This window comes from Anguilla rostrata, chromosome 10 (genome assembly GCF_018555375.3).
Source record: "Anguilla rostrata isolate EN2019 chromosome 10, ASM1855537v3, whole genome shotgun sequence".
NCBI classification, from domain to species: domain Eukaryota; kingdom Metazoa; phylum Chordata; class Actinopteri; order Anguilliformes; family Anguillidae; genus Anguilla; species Anguilla rostrata.
This window is the reverse complement of record NC_057942.1, coordinates 41,029,212-41,045,644: the sequence shown is the minus strand read 5'-3', so window position 1 is coordinate 41,045,644 and position 16,433 is coordinate 41,029,212. Positions and strand designations below refer to the sequence as shown.

Sequence of the window (16,433 nt, the reverse complement as noted above, 5' to 3'; positions counted from 1 at the left end):
GTTCTCGTCCCGTCGCTCGCTGCACACTCTGTGAGCGAGCGTTTTCGTGCTAACCGCGTCCTCTCTGTCCTCGCCCCCCCCCCCCGCCCCTCCCCTCCTCTCCCCCCCCCGCCCCCTCCCTCCCCCAGGATCATGGGAAACTACGAGAAGCTCAAGTCGAGGATCAGCGAGATCGTGGACAGCAAGCGCCGCCTGGAGGAGGACCTGAAGAAGCAGGCAGCCGAGTACCGGGAGATCGACAAGAAGATGAACAGCATCAAGCCCGACCTGATCCAGCTGCGCAAGACCCGCGACCAGTACCTCATGTGAGTGCCCCCCGCGCCTCCCCCGTGCCTCCCCCGCGCTCCACCAGGCTGCCGGTTACACGCTAACGTGTCTTATACACGCCACCGTAGGGACACGGCACAGGGACACGACACCGTATGCTGAGGAGAACCGGGAGCTGACTGCTTACCTGTCATCTGCCCTGACGCACTGACACTGAACTAATACTTAGTCTGTATTGTTGATCTGTTGTGTGAATGCCTGTGTAGCACTGTGTGCTTACTGTATGTGAACAAGAGCCTCTTCTTAAGATGCAAAGCAAATCCCTGAAAAGGCAAATAAAGTCTTCAGTTCGGTTTGACGCGGTTTGTTGAAAAACGCAGACGTTACCGTTAAACGACACGAGAACCACGCGTGACCTTTTGGTCTGTTTCCGATGCGGAAACCTGACTTTCAAGCCCTTGTTTCTAATCTCTGTAGATGACTAACTGCCGGCTTGAATTTTCAAAGATGGCCGCCGCAGCCCGCATCCTGATTAGATTCTTCATTAGATATTTAATGAGTTTCTCTGTGGTTGAGACCCTGTCATCTCTCTCCGTCGCAGGTGGCTGACGCAGAAGGGGGTGCGGCAGAAGAAGCTGAACGAGTGGCTGGGAATCAAGAACGAGAACACGGAAGAGTAAGCGTCCCCTTCCGTCCGCGCTCGCCTTCCGTCGTCATGGCGCCAAGCCGCTGACCCCTTCCCCCCCTTCTTTTTTTTTCTTAAACTGTGTAACACTTTTTACGGCAGCACCGTTGTTTGTTCCATGGTGTTTTGGTGGGCTGCTGTTTCCAGCAGCGGTAAAGTAACGGACAGGTGTGTGTTTTTGTCGTGCCCACAGTCAGTACTCCATGGTGGAGGACGACGAGGACCTGCCGCACCACGACGAGCGCACCTGGAAGCTGGGGAACCTCAAACGGCAGCAGGCCGAGACGCTGCTGAGGGGCAAGCGGGACGGCACCTTCCTGGTGCGGGACAGCAGCATGGCCGGCTGCTACGCCTGCAGCGTTGTGTACGTCCCGCTCCTTTTCAAAAAAAAAAAACAACATTTTTTTTTAAAAAGTGCCGTTTTTAGCTGACTGTTCGGTGAACATAGAATGTGTGCAACAGACAAACAACCAAAGGGGCCAGAAAAAAACACTAAGTTATCTATTAAAAAATTAATAGATGAGGAGATGACTAAAGGGGAATATAGTGACTGAAAGACATAGTAAAGACAGACTAAAATAAGACTGGTGGTCTTAAAGGCCAGCTTTGGCCACTGAAAATGATCAAGTTTACCATAAATCATCAGTCATTTAATGTGTATAAGTAATAGAAAGTAAGAATCCGGTTTGTTTTTCTGAGAAGTATGTGTTTATGAATGAGCCCTGTGGAGTGTAGCTGTTTGGACATACATATTGGGAACCGAGTCGACGCTCATGTGTAAACGTCTAATTAAACTGGCTCCCACGGTTTTATTATTTCATTAAACAACATGAGCTATTCTGTGACTGGCGAACGGGGCAGTATGCATTCCTCTTGCTAATTCCCTCTCTATCCTATGGAAAGATGGAGTTTACTGTACAGAACAATTCTTCACAAGCTCGGTCATGGGGAGACCTCCCTCTCTCTTTTTTTTATCCTCCTGCTGAAATAGTAATTTATGGTGTCTATCAATTAGTTCCAGCTGAAACGGTCGTTTATAACACCTAATAAACTGTTAATTGAGCCGTAGTCTGCTAGTAAACTAGTGTAAATGCACCCGATTGACCGATTGTTTGCTCAAAGGGAAAAATCACAAGTCCTTATAGTGCTGAAGGGTTTTTTTTAAAAATTTCAGTGAAACCTGCATTCTTAAGTTAGTCAATTGAACACAAAAATCACCTAGGTCCCAAAATTCCTGTTTTCAGTTACCATAATCAATTACAGGATTGTGTAATTACTAGGAGCAAATCTGGGTAGCCCTGCAGACTATAGTACAGACCGATTGTGGGTTTCCATGCATTTTAAATTCCGTTCTGTGCTTTTCCCCCCCTGCAGGGTGGAGGGTGAGGTGAAGCACTGCGTCATAAACAAGACGCCCACGGGATTCGGGTTCGCCGAGCCCTACAACCTGTACGGCTCGCTGAAGGAGCTGGTCCTGCACTACCAGCACACCTCGCTGGTGCAGCACAACGACTCCCTGAACGTCACGCTGGCCTACCCCGTCTATGCCCACCAGAGGCGGTGAGCGCGCCCCCCCCCCCTCCATCTCCCCCACCTCGCCATGCCCCCCCCTCTCGGGACTAGCGACGGACGGACGGACAGCCGACGACGAAGCCTCGCGAGCTAACGGAAGCGTTTCAGCCGGACGAGTTTTCCCGCCCTCGCGTTTCGCTCGAGACTCTTCTGACCGCTTCAAAAAAAAAAAAAAACTACAACAACAATGGCGGAAGCTGGAAAAAAACAACAACAACAGCATTTTGAGTCAGACATTTTGAGTAGCGTCCAACTAGAGGGAGAGTGCTCGGCCTCTCGCGCTTTTTACGGGAAACGCACAAGTTCCAGCGGAGAGCACCGAAGCTGTTAGCTTCGGAGAACATGGCGGCTTGTTGCCAGTGGTGCTCACTTCCGTTCCTTTCTAAGCTTTATCGGCTGGAGGGTCGGAGTCAACGACTCCTGCGGTGCTCATTTTGGTGCTGTGCTCCCTTCGGTTTCTGCGTGAGGCACAAACGCCAGTTTCAGAAAAGCTTGTTCAGTGTTGGAAGTGGTCCATGCACTTGCGTCAAGTGTTCATTAACGAACTCGGATCAAATAATAAATGTAGCAAGACGGCACTTTTTCCCCCAACGAAATACGGACTCCTGGATGGACTTGGAATTCAAGCGTCGCAGTCAGGAGAGACGATGTTGGCAAGAGTGCATTTTTTTTTTTCTATTTTCTGAGAGAAGCGTATATAGCCTATAGGGCAGACTTAAGCCTGCTCTCGACTATGGACAATCAGAACAGGAGCAGGACTTGAAGCGGACTCAGTACATGTCACTTTGTACATAATCAGAGGACAACGTGTATCAGCGCAAAGTAATTGAACCTATATTACCAAAAACGTACTTTTTTTTGTTTTCGGTTTTAATGTGAATTCCGCTATGCAATGGTATTTTTTCATGAGAGAAGTTTTATTTTATATGTTACCCACCCCCAAACCCCCACCCCCCTCCTCTCGATATCCCTAATGTATGCTTTTTTTTTTCTTGCTTGAACGGTTTTTGTGTTCGTTTCGTGGTCATGTCAGCGTTCAGTAGAATCTTTTTATGTGTCAAAATGTCAAGAAGGTATTGCTGTCACAAAAGTATGCTTAACATTTCTTTTATCTGCAACTGGATCTTAAGTCCACTATAAAGAATTTAAGTCATTATTTTGATTTTTTATTAGTTTAGGTTTTACTGCAGCCTCATTTCCTCTATGCATGATGATGTCATCATTGCAGCCAATAATAGTCCTGTAAAATCGTGATTTAAAAAGCCCCTCCCCACATGCTCATACTACCAGTAGTTTTCCCACTGATGTTAGGACCAAAGTTCAATGGTTAGGACACTGTACATAGATGCAAATGATATTGTAACTGACTGGGCATTCTCCAGGTTTTTGCATGCTATTTGTCTCATGTCAAAAACATCAATCGGATTGGTTCTAACGTCAGTTTGTAATTTTACGAGCATTTTTTTTTTATTCCTTGAAGAGGGGGATGGAATTAGGTTTTTGGGAAAGCAGCAAGATGTAAATGGTCACTTGGGAGATGAGAATGTCACTTTGCATCCCTATTTCATGTTTTTTCTGTATCAGAAAATTCCTTACAAGTCTTTAACATGGAGGAATTAATGTATGTTGTTCATGAGTTTTGTGCTGAATCATACACAATGCCAATAATTATTAAATAATGAGAAAATAAAGTACCAAATTAATTTAATTGACCTGCCCAAATAAATATTTCTTCCTCATAGTCATAGTTCATACATATTAATACTGTTTTTCCCCCCAGTTTATTTTCATGTTCGTTCATTTCATCAAGTTTGTTCCCATTTTAGCCAAGTGTTTTCGTATCCATTTCCAGTGTTTTACTATATAACACAGTGTACCGGAGACATGCGATTAAACATTTTATTTCTTGGCCGGAAAATACTTTTTTTTAATCTTTAACTCATTTTGACAGCTGAATAGCTCTTGAAACGGTTTAACTTGTGTAATCTGTCTACTAGAAAGGTAATATTGTCATTTTACCACAATGCAAATCACTTTTACTGCAGAATGGCGCTGGAATGGAGATATGTTCTTGCTTTTTAAAAAATCTCCTTTTTCCATTTTGCTTGAAAGAACTACCATGTCTGCTACTTTGACAAATGCAATCATTAAGATTGTACAGCTCTTAGCATGAATATTATAAACATTGGTAGTCCTGTACAGGTATAGTACTGTGCATTGCATTATTACCTTTCACTTAATAATTATCCAAAAAAATACAGTGTAGATAAAGTTCATCCTTGCGGTCTGCATTTGTGAACATGAATTGGTTGCCCGCTTGGAGCCAAATCGTTGGGCCGGCAGTTGTATGGAATGGAATAATCAATCTGATCAGCGTGAATTTTCAAATGCGGAAACTTTTAAATGGTACAGAACTATAATATGTTTTTAGTAACATGAAACATTTGGTGCAGACAGTATTATGCTGTAAATTGTTTTGGTGCTAAATGTAACCTTTTGATGCCCCCCCCCCCCCCCTTTTAACGCCTCTCACCGACCTTCAGAGTCCTATAGTAATGTTTAAATAAGCTAAGCGCACATGTCATTCCGTGGAAGAGTCAGCAGGAACAAGCCGTGTTCACATCGTAGTTTTGCACCTTATTGAACCTGCCTTTTCTCTGCTCTGTCCGCCTTTATCAGCCAGAATTCTTGTACAGAAAATAAAAAAATTTAAAACAGGCTACCGTCCTGCAGTGTGTATAACAGGAGATGATTCTCCTTTCTAAATAAATGCAAGTCACTATATAGGATATAACTGGGTTTTCTTTAGTTTTTCTTGTTCCCTTTGGGGTTTTCTTGGAAAAAAAAGGACTTGAGTTCACTTTGACCTGTTATATTCAGTCCATTAGTAACGGTTGTGAGGCTTCTGTGGCCGAACTTTTGGTTGTTCCTGCTTTCCGTCTTTCTGCCCTCGTTTAATGCAAATCAACATGGCGCCTTTCTGGCCTGGTTTAACACAAATCAAAATGGCGGTTTTGTGGCCAGTGAGGACACAACCTGCACATTTTACTGCTTTAAAAAAATTAAAATTTCATCTGTGTTTCCTCTTTGTTACGATTCTGTACTGAGGTCTGGTTAAAGAAAATAAAAGTTTCTTCGGACAAGATCAGTCGTGTGTTTGCATTCCTGCTTTTCAAGGTGCGGTGTGAAATGTTTTGTTTTGGTGAAGTCACTGAAGGTTAATGGGCTGCCGTTCCCTTTGTCATTCATTGAACATTGTTGCATGGTCGTGTGAAGTAAAGAAGGGTTTTTCAGGTTCATTTGATGAGACGAACGTGCTTAAACATTATGCTTAATTATTCAGTAGAGTGCAGTATAGTTAAATAAAGCATTTGCACATTATTTGTAATATATTTCATACTTAGGTGTCACTAGCTAAATTGACTAATTTTCTGCATCCAGATTTTGAATGCTGCTTACTCTTAATTCCATTTCAATTTAATGGTCACTGCAATGAATACTGGAAATTTCAGAAACTTAGTCAAATCAGACCAGTTAAATCTCACATTTTATTTTATAATGCAACTAATAAAATTGTGGGTAGTCATTTAAACCAAGGGAATAGAACATGATACCAAGCAGGTTGTTCACGCTAGCCAGAAAGCTCTGTGGAGGAGCAGCAAGAAGCTTTATTTTGCGTATGCTACTGTAAGTTTTACACATGGCACATTTTACATCCAGGCTAGCCTTCTGTAAGTGGCACGCTAGGTAGAAAACAGATTCTGAAATGTTTAAATCTTAGCTGACTGTAATGCATTGATCAGCTAGTGAAGTTTCGTGGTAGAAAGATGTAATATGGTAACCATTTTAGGACCTTTCGCTCCTCAGACATGTATTTCTGCTCCATCTTGGAGACATGATATGCAAATGGCAGAAATGGAACAAATGCAGAAAGCTTCATAAATTGTTATTTAAAATCCCACACATGAACCCCATGTTTAAATGGTTACCAATATTGGGACAAACTATGCATATTCATCAGTATTGAGACTTTAGCACAAAATGTAATGATTTCAATGATCAGAATATTATCACAAATGGTTATAAATCAAAAAATACTTCGTAATACGTGGGATTATAAACAAGATGAAAAGATTTCCGTTTTAATTAGTAAGCTCCTTCACAGGCCCAATCCTTGCTGTATAAATACCAAAATTCACAAATTGTCATTATTTTTAATAAGTAAGGGTGATGTTTAAAGTGTTTAAACACCAGGTGGCAGCAATTAGCCTGTCTCACTGCACTGACACGTCCTCCTGGATTTCCATGCAAGCGCATGGGGAAAATGGTGCATAGTAGGCCTACATCTTCAACCACCGTCTGTTCAAACGGAACATTTCAGCCTCCGCGTTTGGTGATAATGAAGGAAATCTTATGCTTATGGAGGGAAAGCAGAATCAAATAACATGTGCCATAACTTCAATTTCAATTAACGTGTGCCCATGAGCCCCTTATGAAATTTCTTTGAATTTTGCTGACGTCTTGCTTATTAATATTTTTGTTCCCCAAATGCTTGTTAATGTCATCAAAATTCTTTCTGAGACATTTCTCAAGGAAAAAAGGTTCCATTTTTTCTATTCATTCTTTTTTTGTAGATAATCTTAAGAGTATGTAATAATTACTGTGTGTATGTCTATGTGTGTTTGTGTGTTTGTGTGTGTGTTTTGCCTGCGGTTTTTTTTTGTTTTTTTTTACATGTCATGATTCAGAAGCAATTCATTTTTCAGTTGAAGCATCCCAGCTCATGGTTTTAATGAAAATGAAGAAGCCCTTTGTCAAACACTGTTCGCACCATAACTTGTCAAAAAAATGCATCTTGTGTGCACTTACATGTTCAGACAAGGTCCAAAACAAAAGGTAGTTGCAAGTGCTTTCGTACAGTGGCATAATTCTTCATTTACACCATAAAACTAATGCTGAACAAACCAGTTGTAACTAACAAAAGTATTGGGACGTGTTTTATACCTTCCAGTTACTTTAGCTGGCCCCATGGCAATTTTAGTTCCCTTCTGGCTATTTGTGACATGGAAATGCCTCAAGAGGACACTTAATTTTGACTAACTCCATTTTTTTCCTCTGGACTTTGTATATCAGGGGAGGGAATGAACACAAATGAAAGTATGTATCTTTCAAAACTGCTTCGAGCTGCTTGATAAATGCTGACACGCAATTATCTTCACCTCTTGATATTGAATCTCCTTTTATAGACATTTTTGTATTTAACAGCCAGTTAAATAAATATACATGTTTTATAACACGGGTTCTGTCTTTATGGCAACTTCTGCAATATTCCATTTTAGAATGATCTCACCACATTCTTCACATTCACATGCGGTTAGGGCAACTGTCTGTGAAGGCAAATATGAGCTGCCGTGTGTATGTGCGTGTGCATGCGTGTGTGTGTGTGTGTGTGTGTGTGTGTTTATGCATCTAATTAGATATATAAACTACAGAAGAGAAGACATGATGTTAAGCTCAGTAATGGTGGAAGAATCGTCCGCACATCCGACAACTGCTCAGGTGCAACCAAAGATAGAACCGTACAATGTAATAAAAGGCTGAGGGCACACTGAGAGTATTGCAAAGAATGTGTTTTTTAATGGCAAGCTTTCGGTACAAGACCTTCGTCAGGGCATCAGTAAAGCTCAGTAATGGACCTGGGACTTCAAGAAAATACTCAGTCCCACTGGTATAACCCCACTACTCCATTAACCTCAGATTATGTTGGCCTGGAGCTTTTTCCATAACCCAATATTCTCAGGTAATACTTATGCTGCGGGAAGAAGGTTTTAATGAGATCCGACCTAGTAATCTAGTCTGCTTCTTTCTACAGAATGTATTGTGTGAGATTGCTTACCTTTGAAGTCATAATCATTTTAGAAATTATGTAGTGCTCAGTTTTGAAAATGTCTTCTTGGTGTGCTTTTGGACCGGCCTTTTCTACAGGAAATTATGTTGTATGGAAAAAATATATACAGTATTTGATATGGACTGCTGTCTTATAACACAATGCAGTAGTCTAATTCCTACAAACAAAAAATGGAAAATAAGTGATGAAAGAAATATGCACACTATTTTTTTTTGTCTAAAATGTGCATTAACGTTAAATAGTCCTATGGCATATTAAATTTATTATTATTTACCCAAATAAAAGAAAATGTAATTAAGAATTTTTAAAAAGTAATTAAGGCAAATACAGCATGAATACAACATTAAATGCTGTATTAATATGGTAATAGGACATTAATGAGCAGCTAGCAATTTTGCCAATTGAATTTATACAAAGCTAAAATCAGAAAGTGGGTTAAAAATGCTCTTTACACACTGACGTTTTACAATTGTAATAATAAGCCTAATAGCAATCTCGCTGTCCAGTAGACTAACACTGGCCAGTAGCCTGACACATTGTAAAAGAACCTCACGTTTGCCCTTTCATTAAAACAAATGCAATGCCGAGTTTAACCAAACATGTGCATGCTTTTCCTCTATCGCTCGCCTGAATATAATTACAGTCGGCTATTTCAGTGTAACCGATACGGCTCCAATTACGTATGACTGTATGCCACTGTGCATCGGGAAAACTTGCTTAAAAAGCAAGGGGGTCGGTCTATCATAAGCCAATCGAATACAAAGACGGTGGTCACCGTGTATTTTCATTGGACCATAAGTGCAGAATCTCGTCCAATCGTACACCAGTGCAGAAAAATGTTAGTCAGCAGTGCCGGTTACCTCCGTTTGCCTTCTCCCTTATTGGTGGAGACTGTCTGCTTCAAGAGACTGGGGAATCCTTGGATTTCTGCGCTGTCCTATTCCAACGGTAAGTTACTGTCTGTCACTGCTGTAGCCAAAGCTAAAACTTTGGCCTCGGGCCAGTACCGCTAAACATTTTTTTCCCTTTTCATTTGTAATTTGATTATATCAGACCAGTCCCCAAAAAACCAGATCGTCCAAAAGGGCAGGACTACTGCTCGCTCGTTTTGTGGGGAGTTGGTTTTTCCTTCTTTCTTGCCCAGCCGATTGGACCTTTCTCTGCACGAAGTCGAGGTGCTTCTGAAGCAGCAAGTATGGTGGTAAGTAATTGACTGTATTTGAAAAGTGCAAAGTGTTGCAATATTGGAAAAAGCCTGTTACATTATTGCACATATTTTAAGAGCAATGTATGTTGGTGTTCCGATGGTTGTGCTGCAGAATCCATAGCCTAAGTTAAATTAGCGTATTTCTGTCACTTGGACAGCTAAGGTTACGTTAAGTTAGCAGTATCCCCGAATATCTCTTGAATTTCCCTCTGTCTAGCAATGTAGCTAGCTGGCCAGATGCCCCAGTTTTGCTTGCGATGACTCATGCACAGTGAATAACGTTACTTGGTAAAAGTCATCGGAACGCTAACAAAAATCTCACAAGCGTTCTCTTCCGCAGGGCTGGCTTGTCGTTCAGGGTTTATATGCGATTGCTTTGCCAGGCAATATCAACTTCATTGTGTTGTGGTTACATGCATTGTTCATTTGCACTCTGTTAGCTGACTGTTCCAGGTATTGGTGCTATTTGGCAATGACAAGGTTAAGAAAAAAAATCGATACGCATAAGAGGTCCTTTAAGGTAATCTTCATCATGGTAATTGACTAATTTTGACAATAAACAGTATGTGGAATTTCCTTTGTTCCATGATAAATTGCTAGGCTTGCACAGGTACACGGTTTTACAGATTGCGCTGCCCTATATTTAGACTCTAAAAAGATGAAGTCATACCTAGTCTGCAGTTGTAAGTGTTTCTGCATCGGCGCGACCAGAAATGCTTGAACTGCAGTTGAATCAAAAGAGATTCCGTGGAAAATGTATACGTTATTGCTCTGTTCAGAAACGCTGCTTTAGGTGTGACAACAATTGCTTATGCATTTTTATTCAGAAATATGCAGTAACTCCTTTTTCGTACAGCGTCCTCTCCTGGGTTGAATACCCAGACACTGCAGTCCCGGAAGTGTCACTGAGGACAATTAGGGTAAGATACTACCGTCGTTTTTCAAGCTATGCAAATACATTCATGGACGTGACATTCAGACGGCCAGACCGCCAAGTCTGAAAGGCACAGATGTGAATACACAATTTGACAGTTATGAATAACTGACCTCATTCCTCACTGATGCCCTTCACTGTATGATTGACTGTAAGCCATGTTTCCTTTGTGTGAAGTGCCTCTTATCTCGGGGATTTTGACACGGCTGAAAATGATACTGACTCAAATTTGGACCTATAGGCTTCTGCAGTCGTTCTTTATGATTGCAGGAGGCCTTATATTACCGATCTTTATCAAATAGGCTTAAGTTTTTGTCGTGGAGCCCACTTATTCTCATGTTATCAGCTCGTGTTAATTTGCTAAATATATTTCTGGTGTCAATATTAGCATCCAAAAGCTAGACATTTAATTACCTGCGTCTTCCCGTCCATGTAACTAACTACGATAAGGTATTTGGACCTATTGGTTTTTGCAATTGCAACCATTCATTAAGATTGCCAGAGACCTGATTACAGGTCTTTCTCAAATTGCTTTAGATTTTTGTCATGAAGCCCATTTATTTGCATGTTATCAGCTCATGTTCAGTTGTTAGATATAGTGCTGATTGGTGCCAATATTAGCATACAAAGCAAGACATTTAATTAGATGCAAATTCTTAACTATGTAACTAGGATAAGACCTTGGAACATTGGCAATGATACACCCAATCCATTCACAAAACCTGAGTGAAACATTTTGTAGAAGTGATATCAAAAACAATGTTACAGTTGTGACAAAACCCCCACAGGTAATGCCATAAATGTATTGATGGCATTACAGGACTGCTTGGAATTCATGCAATGTGTGGAATGTTATATTCGTAAGTCATATTTATGTAATGTGATAAGAGCCTGCAACAAAAGAAACTGAAATGCCTTTAAAGTTAATGTGATTTTTTAAAATGTATTAGTACTCATAAAATAAAAATAAAAAATGCATGCCTCTTGTAATTGTCAATGGCCACTTTTGACCAAGGATACCCAGTTCAACCAGGAAAAGTACTGTTCTGTACATTACATTTTACAGGTCTTTTGCAAGCATTAATACCAACATAAATCCCACAGTGAAAGGACCATGTCATTAGGCATATATATAATATATATATATATATATATATATATGTAAATAATATATATATATAATTTATATGCATATATCCATTTATTATCGTGTCTAATTCTTATATAATCTGCCTTTTCTTTAGATTCCAGCTTAAGCGTTCGGCTAAAACCAGCAATGGAGGTTTCCCTAAGGTAAATGGGGCTTTGGGGGGTGAGAGGGCTTATTGCATTGAGGCCATCTCTACATCACGTTAGCATTCATGCTAGGGGGAACACTGCCCCATTATTTCACTACCAGTTAGTTACACCTCAAGGGTAGCTAATGGTGTTAAGCATTTATTGACGCATACACATTCTGTTACACATTTACAGTGACTTATTTTCATTCTGAAGTGATGTAAGTGCAGTAGATGGTGACACAAACCATAGGATTTGAATCTGTGATTCTTGGGTTCAGATCACTACATGCCACTTTTGGGACATGTTCATAAAGCATCCCAAAATGGGAGGGCTGACCTGGGATCAGTTTTGTATTTTGTGGCATAATGAATAAGATTAGGATGTGGACAGGAAAAGCCTGATCTCTGATCGGCACTCCTACCCTGAGACACTGGAGACAAGCCCAGGCCTTAAATGATTCCCTCAGACCATAAGCTGCAGATTCACACCATTCCTATGATGACTGTAACAACCACTAAGAAAATTATTGAATATTTAATTTAAATATTAAATGAAAATACTGACAATACACATTCACGTTTCTTACAAGATTTCTTTGGTGTTCCATGAACAGCCTTACAAAATGTCTTCTGAAACACACCACAGGATACGATCCAGATCCAGAAAATAAAAACAAAAAAAGAAAACCTGGCCTTCATGTTTTTGTCATGTTCAGTAAATAACGTATCAGCATTAAATCCTGTGCCCTTTCATGTTTTTACAGCAGTGGCTGCGGGGTACTGTTGCTGGCCAGATACAGTACCTTTAAATCAACATTGCTGTCTCCAGACACCGGCTAAATATGTCTGCGGCCCAAACCAGCAAAAGAAAAAAAAAAAAAAACAGGCCTCCCTCCGCATGCTTTCCTTCCATCATGTATCTTCCGTGTGTTTTGATTGATTTTTATTAACGTGGGTAGTCACAGCATTGGGGATATTTTGCCCTTTGACGTACATATTTGTGGTCAGTTTATCGCAAAGACGTAGAGCAGATTTTAAGCGTTGTGCATAATGGTCACGGGGGAAGGATCGGCCTCCTTAGCTCCTGGCTCTCTAACATGTCCTCCGCCAAAACCAACACACGAAGCAACAGGTGTCCCGCTCCTGCGCGCGTTTCCAGAACCATCCGTCCCGGTCAGCTTCGATGTGTGGGTATTGGCGAGGCCATGGTATTGGGGACGTTTTGTACTTTTTCACATTTGTAAAGAATAACATGTAGGTATATTAGGGACTCTAAGCCTTGATGATGCGCAGTTTTTTGGATCAAACATCAAAACCACACAAATGCACACAAATTCCCGATGGACCAGACAAACCGTACTGCTCATCTCTGTTTACAAACCCCACAAGTGGCTCTTTAAGGCCTAAAAGTCTTTGAGAAGAACGTCTTCCACTTACCACACCCAAACAGTTGGGTCAGTTTCTATGTTTTATTATTATTTTTTGCGTATTCTTTACAGAGTTTTACTAAGGCTGAGAGTCCCCTCTTTTAAGTAAAGTACTAATGTCTAGGTGTTTTTATTTGTTTTTAAACTTTGCTAGTATAATTCTATGTTAGCCATGTATGCCACTGTGTGTAGACTAGCTGTAGAAATGCATTGTTTCCTTGTGGTAAGTGACTGAGATGCTGCCACGGATTTGAGACACTGATGAATGGTGCTATTTTGGACTTAAAAAATCGGCTCCTTGGTAAGGTTGCTCCGATGGTATTTCTTTTTTCGTTTCTTTTTTCGTGTTTTAAGAAAGGTTTGGGTTCTTTGTTAGATGGTCGTAACTTGGTGTGGATTGACTTTGATTTTCTGTTGCTTTCTGTGTGGCTTTCTCATTGGGTGTGCGATGGACAAAGAAAAAAAAAAGCAAAAAGCAAATGGCAGCTGCAAGATCGAGCCTGAAAAAAAGTGGGGATGGGAGCAATCACAAAACTGCAGTCTTGGTACCATTTCCCTTTAATAGCTAGCAATCCAATATAATACATTTTCAGCACTTTCTAATTTTATCATTATTTTGCCTTCATGCCTGACCCAGTACTGAACCAGGAGTGTGTGAGTGTTTTCCCTCTTGGATAGCCGATCTAATTTAACTATTTCCAAATGCATAATTAGTGAGATACTCTAACCAGCCAAGCTATGTGGGAGGACTAGTACAGTATTCATATGCATGAAATATGATGAACAAATTCAAATTCTTTGCAGTCGAGCTACATGCAACAGCACACTAGCTATTATTGTAAACACTGGTAGAATGAGTGGTTATCGATTGAAGTATCTTTCATACAGTTTACATTTAATTTCATGTGTTTCTCCTTTATTTTAGTGACCTTTGTAGCATTCATTTTTATCTGCTAAGATAAGTGATTTTATAGCCTTACCACAGCATTCACTTAGAGATGATTTTTTTGGAGGTTGAAAGATTAGTATTTATGTTGGCATGGAAGCATCAATCGAGTAGTTTGCCTGTATATGGTAATGCAATGAGTTTTAGGATTAAAATTCCAATTTTACTCAACTTTTAAAAGTTGGTGGTTTTCACATCATGTCACATGATCATTTTCAAATATTCCTCCTGTAGTCACAGTATGGTTGCAACTGTAGTGGTATCAGTCTATAGTGATTTAAAATCTTACAGTTATTACAACAATAGTTTTGTTTAAAAAGACAAGATATATTAAAATGACACATGTAAGGAGTGGTTACATTGTACAATAAATAAATTGAGCACATCCATATGTTCAGCTTTTTAAAAATGTTTCTTAAAATGGTTTTTACACTATGACACTGCATAAGTATGGATAATCTTCCCATGATGTCACACTTTGGGATATCCATACGATTCCATATCCATAACCGAAACCATGGCTACTAATGTTACAGTAGTACCCCATAACAGTGCCTGATATGCTAAACCTAAACTGTTACATCAGGTATGTTACAATATCTGTCAAAGGATGTTACAGTCTCCAAATGAGATGGATATGTAGCATAAAGATTAACAATCAAAAGGGACAATCTTTTCTCATGTCTTAAATGGGTTCTGCTGTTATGCTTTAATAGTAATACTTTTAAAAATGAAAATAATCACAAATTAGGAGAAGAAAAAATGCTTATTTTTCACAACTAAATTTATATTGAAGAAATATTGTTTAGCAGTTTTGTCTTTGTCTCCATAATCTGTACCCTCTGCTATTGCATTATGATAACCAACTTGAAAGCCCACATTAGGTTATTGTAGGTTGTCTTATTTTACCCTGGTACAGAACTTTCTAGCTGTTTTTATTTTATCCCTTTTTGTAATTCCTATTTGCTGCATGTCTTGTTCTCTTTCTTTAATTTTATATCTGAAATTAAGACTTATCCCTGTTAGAATAGCAATGTTAGCTGTTTTGTACATAGCAAGTGACAGCATTAAACAAGTTTGGCGTCAAGTCTGTTTACTATAGGTATATATACTGTTGATATAGACTACTATATTTACGACTGTGTATAATCAATAAACACCAGCTTTGTAAGTATTGCAAGTCCAGATATTTTTGTGTACTAAACATGATGTACCTTATCTGGGGCCGTGGCTCCTGTAATGTGATTTGTAGGTGTGAAAATGCATGTGCAAACGAACAGTAAAGCTCTAGTTGCATTAACTGAGATGAACTGAGTTTCCTCTCTTTGTGATGGTTTTTGTGGCCATTTGAGCCCAGCCGATTGGGTTTTATTAAAGTGTAATTTGGTTAGCGTTCTGGATTTGACACATGAAGACAGCTACCTGCTGTACGTCTTTTGTGAAATAGGTGTTATTTGAGCCATGTTTGAGCAACTAAAATGAGTTCGAAAAAACAGTTGTTCCAAAGCTTGCTCTTGTTTATTAGTTCAATTAATTCAGCCTTAAGATTAGCTGTTCAATCAATAGTTTGTTGCCCACAGCTGTGGACTGAGCTGTTGAGTGAATCAAGACCAACCCAAATCAATTAAGACATGTCTTGAGGCATGTATTAACTGTTAAGGTGTATTTAAGTCATGTTTATTGTCATAAAGTCATATTTTGAGATTTGTTTTAGAGTAATAGTTATATGTTCAGTACCTTTTTGAGATATCAAGTTTTATCATTTATGTTACATATCCTAACATCTATGCTAAGTTAGAACTTGTTTACAACAGTAATTGAAGGTTTTAAGGTATGAACTTGTCCATGGACAGAGTACAGTCAAATTAAATCCATCAAATACTGATCAGTATTCTGTTGTTAAATCAAACGAGCCTAATTAAATTGAAAAAGTTGGACATCAGGACTAAATTTAGACCTTGCTCTGGCCACTACAGTTTATATTGGTTTACTGGTAAAACTTTGCTATATATCTGTATTTGAAGGTGTTGGATTAATGTGATGCTAATAGCTAAATGGTTGTGATTTTATTGAAACGAATCCCATAAAAGGCTTGCAATTATCTCTGGACTTACAGTATGTTATTTCTAATAGTAATAATAAAGCACTACAAGTATACCATGTATTTTGTCAATTGCAGTAGTTCAATAAATATGCAAGGTCTTAAA

The 16,433-nt window shown here is 39.6% G+C and overlaps 1 protein-coding gene and 1 long non-coding RNA gene across 7 annotated transcripts in view; both read left to right on the top strand.

The window, feature by feature from the left end:
* LOC135233538 (phosphatidylinositol 3-kinase regulatory subunit alpha-like) overlaps positions 1 to 5,669 on the top strand; it is a 38,817-nt gene extending 33,148 nt beyond the window's left edge. For all 5 annotated transcript variants that reach the window (XM_064297182.1, XM_064297183.1, XM_064297185.1 and 2 more), the window contains 4 exons: positions 129 to 305; positions 869 to 943; positions 1,146 to 1,316; positions 2,327 to 5,669. In XM_064297182.1, coding sequence (XP_064153252.1) covers positions 129 to 305; positions 869 to 943; positions 1,146 to 1,316; positions 2,327 to 2,516 — 613 coding nt within the window. In that variant the 3' untranslated portion in view covers positions 2,517 to 5,669. The remainder of the gene's footprint in view (positions 1 to 128; positions 306 to 868; positions 944 to 1,145; positions 1,317 to 2,326) is intronic.
* Positions 5,670 to 9,275: 3,606 nt separating this feature from the next.
* Positions 9,276 to 16,433, top strand: LOC135233537 (uncharacterized). Of its 2 annotated transcripts, XR_010323861.1 has the most exons (5): positions 9,276 to 9,380; positions 9,486 to 9,633; positions 10,496 to 10,559; positions 11,818 to 11,866; positions 12,618 to 16,433. It is a non-coding gene; the product is annotated as an uncharacterized LOC135233537 (long non-coding RNA). The 2 variants fall into 2 exon arrangements; XR_010323860.1 differs by having other exon boundaries at positions 9,348 to 9,633.